Source organism: Micropterus salmoides, unplaced genomic scaffold, assembly GCF_014851395.1.
Source record: "Micropterus salmoides isolate LMB-PRFRI ecotype aquatic unplaced genomic scaffold, ASM1485139v1 Ms_hic_scaffold_8, whole genome shotgun sequence".
Lineage (NCBI taxonomy): Eukaryota > Metazoa > Chordata > Actinopteri > Centrarchiformes > Centrarchidae > Micropterus > Micropterus salmoides.
In genome coordinates, this window is record NW_024044570.1 from 18,599,137 (window position 1) to 18,609,581 (window position 10,445).

At 37.8% G+C, this 10,445-nt stretch overlaps 1 protein-coding gene across 1 annotated transcript; it reads left to right on the forward strand.

The window, feature by feature from the left end:
- Window positions 1–727: 727 nt before the first annotated feature.
- malt3 (MALT paracaspase 3) lies at window positions 728–8,653 on the forward strand. The gene is made up of 15 exons (XM_038706481.1): window positions 728–857; window positions 1,120–1,190; window positions 1,291–1,415; window positions 1,738–1,876; window positions 2,026–2,201; window positions 2,416–2,512; window positions 2,910–2,945; window positions 3,071–3,274; window positions 3,854–4,031; window positions 4,253–4,327; window positions 4,419–4,546; window positions 5,922–6,075; window positions 6,639–6,792; window positions 7,482–7,598; window positions 7,975–8,653. Exons 2-15 carry the CDS (start codon window positions 1,148–1,150, stop codon window positions 8,311–8,313), a joined length of 1,965 nt encoding a protein of 654 aa, XP_038562409.1. The 5' UTR covers window positions 728–857; window positions 1,120–1,147; the 3' UTR covers window positions 8,314–8,653.
- The last annotated feature ends 1,792 nt before the right edge of the window (window positions 8,654–10,445 follow it).

Sequence of the window (10,445 nt, forward strand, 5' to 3'; positions counted from 1 at the left end):
CTTTCCTGTTAAAGTTTTTTGGGGAGTTTTTTCCTTTTCCTTAAGCACATCCTCAAACCAGGCAAATGTCTTTTTTATATATATATCTAATACCCTTTTGACATATACCTTGATGTCTGCAATGTGAAAAGGATGCTGAAATATATAATAATATAATATATAATGATATATTATATAATAATATAATATAAAAATTTAATTATATTCTTAAATGTAGAAAAATGACAAAATAGAATAAAGACATGATTAGAATACGTTTTGTATTTAAATGCTTTCATTAATGGTCAATAAATGATCAAAAACTTTAAACGGATTTGAAGACTATACATTTTCAGATATTAAACACACTATGCTGTGTTTAACACAAACCAGACTAAATCTAGAATTGTCTTTGATTTCTTTATCTCAGTGAAAGTCTCAGTGTGCGTTTGTCCCGTTTTAAAGTCACATTTGTAAATCCCTAAATTCAACTCAGCCTATGATAGTACACCACATGAAATAGAGCCAGATTGCTCATTACCGTAATGTCACAAATAGGGGCTTTAATGGCACGGTTCCTATCAACTTAACCGGCGCAGAGTCTATCTGTTTGGCTGCTTTTCAAGTTGAGATATATTGTTATGTTAAAATCAAAATAAATATCTCTATGTTTTCAGTGTACCGTAGGCGAGAGAATCTTTATGTTGAATGATATGTACCCATATTATAGACTTACCGGTAATGAGTGCGTGTACGTCGTCTCGTTCCGGGAAAGGGAAGCGTTGCACCCATTTACTTAAATTATGAAGATTGGCTGGAGGAAAACATATTGAGTCTCAGGTCCGACAACTGCTCAACTGGTACAAGGCTGACGGCAGGTATGCAATAAAACATGTGTGTTTACTTTTTTTCATGTCTAAATGACGACATTTCTAACTGAGTGTACTGTATTGTTCACTGCTGTGAAGATTTAAAGCTTAGACCTAACGTTACTTCACAAGAAATGAGAAGTTAGCGGCTGAGGCGAGGCATCATATTTACAGATGTTATTGATGTCGTAGTTTTAGTTTATATGGGCCGGTGGACAACTAACGTTATAGGGAGTTATCAAAAAATAAACTTTGACTGAACTTCTTACAGTCTGTTATAAGAAGAAAAAAATGCACTGATGACTGGATCTGGCCCCAAACCCTGTCGAATAATGATCAGAGGTAGGTCATATCTCTACATCACACCACAGCTTCAGCGTTCTGTGGAAAAAAAGGGGAATATGATTTCAGATGACTGTTAATCTCACTTGATTTGTTTCAGAAATTGTCATAGTGTGCCATCCTGTCTCTGTGTGTGTACCTGTGAACCATAAGGTGACACTGAGTGTCCGCGCTGAGGGCACAGGCATCCTCCACTACCAGTGGTTCAGTGATGATGAAAAGGAGGTAGGCCTATGTGGATTTTACTTTTGTGCATTAAAATATCTAAATGTTTTTTGAACGGTTTAAAACATGATACTTTTGCATTTTGACTGACACTTTAATGTGGACAGAATGTCTACTGTGTATGAGAATTGTGTGTTGTTGTGTATTTTATGCTTATACTATATTGTTTATTCTGGTGCACAAGATTCTTGATCTGAGATCTTGATCTTCAATGAAACCAGCTGTTTAAATAAAGGATTAACTAGCTACTTTGAATTACACATTAAAAGTTTTGCATGAATGTTTCTTTACCTAGTTTAACTTATTTTGTTGTGTTTTCAAGGTGTGTGGTGGCACTGGAGCAGACTTGACATTCACAGCTAAAAAAAGTCAGCTCTATGTCTGTCGAGTGAATGACCACTTTTGTAACTGCGTGTTCAGCGAGTGGGTGAAAGTGAAGGTGTTGGACATTGATAAATCAGGTATGCTTTGTGCCATTCTCATGTTGACTTGACATGATTTATAATGTAGCAGTGTTGTGCTTTACTTGCCTCTGCCTGTCAGTTTTATACATATTGCTACTTTATTATTGTGAGTTTGAATCTCTGTCTCTCTTTTCAAACATGATCAGGTTTGCCAGTACACTGGCAGGGTGAGCCACACATTGCTATTAACCCTAAACCCCAAACAGTCCGACAAGGTACAAAACTTACTCTCCACTGCGCTGCCTTTGGAATCCCCACGCCACACTATCAGTGGTACAGAAATGGACAGCCGCTACTGGACCAGACTAGTGGCACACTGCAGGTAGGGAAGCATGACAGGCATGTATTTACTTACCTCACTGCTGATAGTGATTGTTTACACTGTGCTTCACAGACTCCTTCACCAATCATGTAACTCAGTTAGAAAATCTAGTTAATATTTTGCCAATGTTTTGATTTTTGGTTGAGTTATCTTAACATGTGGGAGAATAGCTATAAATACAGGGTAGGAATATAATCTATTGTGGTATTTGCAGATTGACCATGCAACAGCCGAACACGGAGGTTCATACCTGTGCTCCATATCAAACGTACTAGAAGAGACATGGACTGAACCAGTCGATGTTGACATTGGTAAATCATAACTGAAACTACTTTTTTCTACTATCATTGTATTTTTCTCAGACGTTTCCTTCATTTCAAATGAAAGTGCTGTGAAGAAAAACATTTTCTTTACACTCCTTTGATTCCACTGATTTAGCACTTAGGCATTAAGTTGTTTCCATTATGCTGGAGGTACTTTCCCATTTCTACAGACTGAAAAGGAAGTTGTTAGACTCCAAATAGTACTTGATCCGAGCCTTAGCCACACAACAGGAAAGTGAAACTAGTCCTTGCAGTTTTTTGCCCGTTTCTAACTTATGTTGTGGTTTGTACAGTGCATTTAACAAAAAAATGTTTAATAGTAAAAATTTAATGTGCCTTCTGGACTTATTAACTGATTTTGTGCTTCTTTTTTAATATTCTCTAGTGCAAACTGATCAGCCCCCTTCTGCAGCAACCACAGGTACAATTTTATGGAAAGAAAGTCAACCCACTCTATTTTAAGCGAGCTAGAGAGGAAATCTATCACAGTATGCATTCAAATTTCCTTGTGGTTTTCACCGTAATTCTACTTGATCTTTGTTTTAGCCACTGATAAAGTTGCCCTACTTATTGGCAACCTGAATTACTCCAACCACCCTGGCTTGATGGCCCCCATTATGGATGTACATGAGCTGGCCAACCTCCTGCAGCAACTTGGCTTCAGAGTGGTTTCTCTGCTGGATTTAACAAGGGAGGAGATGCTGGCCGCTATTGACAAGTTCATTCAGCTCCTTGACAGAGGAGTTTATGGTGAGTAGTATAATTTGTCCTCGGGGAAATGCTGACATAGTCATTCAAAGATTTTTTTTTGTTGGATTTGAAATATGACATTGTAACATCCTTTGTTGTGTTCTGTTGCACCTATCTGTTGTTGTCCACTTGCCATGTGTCATGAAGTCACGTACATGGAGCTTATATGGCTTAATGCCTGTATATTGTATTTGTAGAGGGTAATGGACAATAAGGCAAATATTGTTCTGTCTCTCTGTGTGATCAGTTACACAGTGTTAAACCAAAAAATGTAGTGTGCATTGTAGTATACATTCAGTGATTAATAACTAGAGCAAACTAGTCATATTGTCCAGGGGAGCAAAATCATAAATACAGACAGATAGCAGACAGTATACACAGAGCTGTATAATATGAAATTATGTTGATAAAATATAAACAATGGTAAGAGAACTGTCATGCTGTGTCAGAATGATGCTTTTATCACTATTCTCTGCTTGAAAGCAGAATATGATTATTACACTATGTGCAATTCAAAATGTTTACAATTCTTATGGTCTTGCAGCTGTAACAGGATGTGTATTGTATAACTCTTGCCAGGCCTTTTCTACTATGCGGGTCATGGGTATGAGCGTGCTGGAAGGAATTACTTGGTAGCTGTTGATGCTCCACAACCGTACCGACCTGAAAACTGTGTCTGTGTGCAGAGGATCGTTCTCAGCATGCAGCAAAGACGCACTGCGCTGAGTGTAATCCTACTGGACACCTGTAGAAAATGGTGGGTGTAGTAATTAATTTCTATTTTCACTAAGAGATGACCATGACCCATGGATTTTCACATTTATTTGCAAATTGATGATTATACATATTTTATTAGACAAAATTAAACTATTACTATACCATACATGTACATATACTATTTATTTTGTGAGAATACCCAAGTTATCAGGATTTATTTTGAGTGCTTCATTCTTGTTAAAAACTGTATTTTACTTACAGGTACAACCAGGATTGCATACCTTCATACATCATGCCATTGGGACCCAGTGGGAACACAGTTTACGGTTATGCCACGTATGTACTTTTAATTTTTATATATATATAATATAGCAGAACTAAATCTTTTGCTAACTCTTTTTGAACATTTCCTCATTTAACCATGCAGATGTGAAGATGCTGAGGCTTTTGAGGTCCAGGACGGAGGGAAAAGTACTGGAATCTTCACTAAGTACTTGAATGAGCACATCCTACAGTTCGAGAAAGTCACACATGTGTTAGAGAAGGTGTCTGAGGGTACGTATTTCAAACACCGTTGCGGTTTTAGTTTTTGAGAACATGACGATAAATCCAAAATATATCAGCCTAAGAACTAATCTAAAATGATGCTGTATAAAAGATAGGTGTTGTTTTTCCCCCACCATGCTGTTTTTTTTAGTGGTAAAAGTGCTAAAAAGAAAAAGTGGTCCTTTCAAGTGAACAAATTTATGGCTGATACTAAAATCATTAGTGTTTGAGATTAAAGTTTAAACCATATCAACTCCAAGCCCAAAGATATATATAAACCTTTATTTAAACAGTCTCTTTTACAAGCGAGTCCTTTATAAAAGACTACGAAACCTTTTCCGCTTTTATTTTTAGTTATGTCCATTAATTTCTTCCAGGTTGAGGGTAAACAGATCTGAAGGGGAACAGGTTGTCCTTTAGTGTTTTATAATCGTTGGCAAATCTTTTTAGTGTTGTTTACTCATGACTTGTAAGCATAGCTGTGACGTAGCCGAAGTGGGGAGTTATCAAGTTGTCCCGTCTTGAAAACGTGTTTGTCTGTTTGATGGCTAATTTTTCGAGGTACCATTAGCATGTGACCTCATTCTCTGGAAATGAACACTGTTGGCTAGAGAACAGCAAGAAACATGAGAGCCGCAGAGTGCAAGACAGCTGCTCTGCTGTTTGGGCACCCCCGCCACTGCTCTCATGAATTCACTCACAAAATCAGTGCTAGCAGGACAGGAAGTCCTGCTGACAGAACTCTGTGTGTTTATGTGTGATGAACAAATTAACCACTGGTTATTCATTTATTTTTTTTAATCTTTCAACTCTTTGTACTTTTAAATTAAAGTCCCAGAGCCACAAAATGGGCTGCTGCTCATCTTGTCTGGGAATTATTTAGAGATTGAAGACAGCATGGCCCAAATCTTCCTGATGCCAAATCTTCTCAAAAGCCAAGCATAAATCTATAATATATTATTTGAACATGGTTTCACTAGTGGTCAGCCATTCCACCCTGTTAACCTTGATTCATGTTTGCATGTACTGAATCTTGTAAGAGAGGTTTAATTTAATTTAGTCCAGTCCAATTACTATGAATATTAACCATCTAATTTGTAAAATTTCCCTAAATTCCTCAAAGCTGTGAATGTTCACATTCAATGTGAATGTGATGAACTTGTTCTCTTCCTGCTATTGCAAAACTCAGACAGTCCCCTTGATCAGAGTGAAGAGTGTGTGTGTGCAACAGGCTGTTGTAGTTGGTAAAGATTTTATAAAGTGTTTTTAGTAGTTAATGATGTGTTGATTTTTCTCTAAATTGCATTTGCATGTGAAGTTGCTCTTGACTTTAGATCTTACTGGCATCGTATTTACGCACATGTTCTCCCTCCGTTTACACCAGATCTGGGCAGAGATCCTTTAGTCACAGGCAAGCAGGTGGTGGAGATCAAACACACCCTGAAAGAACCTCGATCCCTTGCAGATCCAGTTCGGACCACCGGCCACACAAGGGAACTACACCTGAGAGATGCCTGCTGGAGACAAGCAAATGGTGAGTTAAGGGGAAATCCCCTAAACCTACGTGTTTTTACTATGTTTTTTTTCCTATGAGCTACAGATCAAATCACATTGAAGACAGGATATGTAAATATATCCACAGTCCAAATGTAGTGTAGTTTTGTCAAGTAACCCACAATTCCATTTCTTAATCTGTTGTTACCATTAGTGACAGATAGTAATTGTCCTGCTTAGTCTTTCTCACACCTCCTACACTCTAACGCGTGACAAAGTGCAGACACTGTGGTTTAATGTGATATTTTGAGCACCATTCAAAAAGCTACTCATTGGTTTTGATAAATCAAAACAGGAAAGTGGTTCATTTAATAAAGTGTATTTACATGCCTGATGAAAGTAAGTTGTATTTTGACACCTCTTAACTTCCTCAAATGTACGTAACCTCCTTTAAAATATAATCTTGTTGTGTTCTTCACATTTAAATATGTTTTTATTTTTAATTCAAGTCTGCAGCCTAAGTTAACAGAGAGGCTGAAAGTCCCTAATTTGGCAAAACCAGCTGCTTTAACTCATCTTTAAACACCCCTTTCATATTTCCTTTCAGAGCTACCACGAGGAAGCGGCTGGTGTTCCTATGCCGAGTAGAAGTGGAAGTCAGCTTCTCAGCTTTGTTCTCTAATGTCTTGGTGGTGTTTGCCACTGTAAAGACACCAGGCCCCCGAACCCAGGACTGCACCGTCACTCTGAGTAGCATGCCTGTAAATATTTATTTTTACTTAAAACTATCTGAAATCCTGTCAAGTTTTATTGTCATCCATATAGGACCCACAATAGATGTATACAGTGGCATTCTTGTACAAAAGCATTTTCATTTTTGATAAAGACACACACAAAACACACTATAGGTAAAAGCAAAATGGACAGCATACAGAAATATCACCTTTCCAATAGTACATAACTGCCTTCAGTTTTTTGACTATGTCACTCAAGTCTGACTTTTTTTGTAAGAGTCACCAAAGTCAACATTGCGTTTAAAAACTGCAAGTTGTATCTACATCATAAATTCCACGTTACTCACCCTAGAAAACTGACAGTTTCCATTAGCCAGCAGGAATTTCTCACTGATGACCATTCACCCCCATGTTTCACGTCTGAGGAAGTTCTGTCCATATATAGACTTCCAGCTTGCTGTAACCACAAAGACAAGCAGGAAGTTGTAATAGAAATGTGCTCTTTGCTGCACTTCTCTTTTGTGCACGTTTCCACTACTGAATCTAGGACCATACTGACATCTAGTGGCTGATTATCAGTGTTCTAGCAGTGAGTCAGTTCTAGGCCAGTGTGAATGCAGGGAATGTTTTTTGAGAGTCAACTTATACTTGTTTTCATATAGTTGGTTAAAAATCATGATGATGCTGACAAATCTTTTTATTCTGTGTATCCTTAGCCAATGGAAGACATATTTTCCGGCCCCGGCAGGTCAGAGGAGATGGACTCTCTACTATTTAATAAAACTGATAACCCAGACTGTACTCTGCGACTTTGTGCTCTTCAAAAGCTTACGGTATGCGGTGTATAATTCAAATAAAAAAACTTAAGTAATGCATAACTAATGCATAACTCATGATGATTTAATGCATACATGTGTGAAAAATATATCCTGAATTCCTGTCGCTCACCATGAAATAATAGTGAAGTCACTGTGGATTTATGTAATTACTTCACACCTAGTTCAACATTAATAATGTCTGAAAAGGATAGATACGTATGATACGTTTTTTTGCAATAAATAAGCATTAGTTCAGCATTATTTAGCCTAAGTAAGTACAATGATATGTGTCCTGATTCTTCTTAAGTGTTACTTAAAAACAAAACCATTCTAGTCTTTACAAGAAAGTATGTACAATAAATGTGACAATATTTTTTTAATCATTTTTTAGGAATCGCTGGTCATCAAGGTGGATCTACACTATACTCACATGGACAGTAAGCTGCGCCAGACAGAAAGCCAACAGATGGACATAGGAAAGCCTCTAATGGCATCCTGTAAACTGTACAGGAGGAATCATGCATCAACAGCCAAGAAACAAGAAGGTGCTCCTGCTCAAAGTATGGGCAACATTTCAAGCAGCAAACCACCACTGCAACAGACTCCGGCTGGTCCATGTCGTCCTTTCACCAGAAAGGCAGTGTGTGCTGCTAAAGTTGCATTTCCAAGGAGCAACGAACCTGAAGAGAACGATGAAAATGAACTGCAAAACTTCACTCTTCGACATTAGACATGTACCAGTACCTATTATTGTAAATACTAGTTTGAAAACTCACTGAGGTGATTAGTAATCACTGTGTTGCTGATTTTTATTTATTTTTTTGTCTGTGGTTGGTGATGATGATGAGTGCGTGAATGACTTTGTGTTCTGTTTGCGTTACCAGCCTTCAATTCTTAGCTCAACACTGTAGAAACATTAACACTTACTTTTGCTAACCAGTGATTTCATTATCAATTGTACAATACTTTAAAATGTTACTGTTCATCAGTGGCAAACTGGCTAGCCTAATTTATCTATTAAAGACCATTACTATTAATAATTTATGTAATAAAGACTACTTTAATCACTATTTTGATTGTCACTCTTTTGAAACATTACATAATACTCTGAACAAAGTTTTTCCCCCATTCATCATGAGCTGAATTTAAAGACTAAGACTTTTTCTATGTACACAAAAGGCCTATTTCTCTCAAATATTGTTCACAAATCTGTCAAAATCTGTTAGTAAGCACTTCTCCTTTGCCGAGATAATCCATCCACCTCACAGGTGTGGCATATCAAGATCCAACTGGTCTCACAACCGCAGACCACGTGTAACCACACCAGCCCAGGACCTCCACATCCAGCAACTTCACCGCCAAGATTGACTGAACCAGCCACCTGGACAGCTGCTGCAACAATCAATTTGCATGATCAAAGAATTTCTGCACAAACTATCAAGAAGCATCTCAGGAAAGCTCATCTGCATGCTTGTCGACCTCATCGGGGTCTCGACTTGACTGCAACTTTGCACAGCCATTGAAGAGGACGGGTAATGATGGCGCAGTGGATAAGACGCCTACCTTTGCTGTGGTGAATTCTCCACTGTGACACATCTACCATCGTGTCCCTGAGTAAGACACTTAACCTGTAGTTGCTCCAGAGGTGTGCGACCTCTGACATAATTAGCAATTGTAAGTTGCTTTCGATAAAAGCCTCAGCTAAGTGAATAAATGTAAGTGTAAGGAGAAGTGGACCAACATTCACAGGCCACAACAACCTGATCAACTCTATGCGAAGGAGATGTGTTGCACTGCGTGAGGCAAATGGTGGTCACACTAGATACTGACTGGTTTCCGGACCGCCCCGCACCTCCCAATACACATTTTCGATTGGCTTTTTATTATGGCCAGCCTAAGGAACATCTGTGCAATACCCATGTTGTCTGATCAGCATGTTGATACGCCACACCTCGGCAAAGGAGAAGTGCTCACTAAAACAGATTTTGACAGATTTGTGAATAATATTTGAGAGAAATAGGCCTTTTGTGTACATAGAGAAAGTCTTTCAATAAAGTCAAAAACAAATGTTTTGCGTTTGTTCAGTGTAGTTTAAATGAATTAACGTTACAACGTTTGTAATTGAATAGACTTAATGTGAAGGAACAATTATGGTGAATGCTGGTTTGTTTTAAAACTTGACCGAGACAATATGTAAACAAATACGTGTATGCTACCTTTGACCACATTGCATGACTAAGTTAAAGACTTATTTTGTTACCCTCAATATGTAAGGTTACTCACAAAAATGTTAAGAAACCATGTTAAGATTAGTTATTGTAAGTAAGCCAACGGGAAATATGTTATTTTCCATTTAGGGGTTCAGTGTAGTCTTAAGAGTAAAAGAATAATCATAAAAGAATATAACAATTGAGTAAATTTAACGTAACTTCGCCAAGGTAAGTTAACGTTAACTTAGCATAACGTTAGCGTTAATTTGACACAGCTATTTTAATTAACATTAAACAGCATGGACCTAGCATCTTACAAAGCTAGCATTATGTATTTATTTTTTTTTTTTTTACACTTCACTAGCTTAGACAATGTCCACTTCTTTAGCAAGTGGACATAACGTTACTCCATATAGCAATGTTGGTCCACGCGTGTCGTTAAGGGGTTAGTGCTGCTAGTCAAACTTTAGTTAACGTTAAACTAGCTGCCGTTACATCTGTAAACGTTGTCATTCTAGCTTCATTTAGTCACTGTGGCCCCAAACGATGCATTGGCAATTTATTTACAAGCTAAATGGAGTTCATTACGACATTTACTGTAATAGCTCTTATAGGCATAATTTCCACCCGCTACACCAGCTCCCGATAGCTC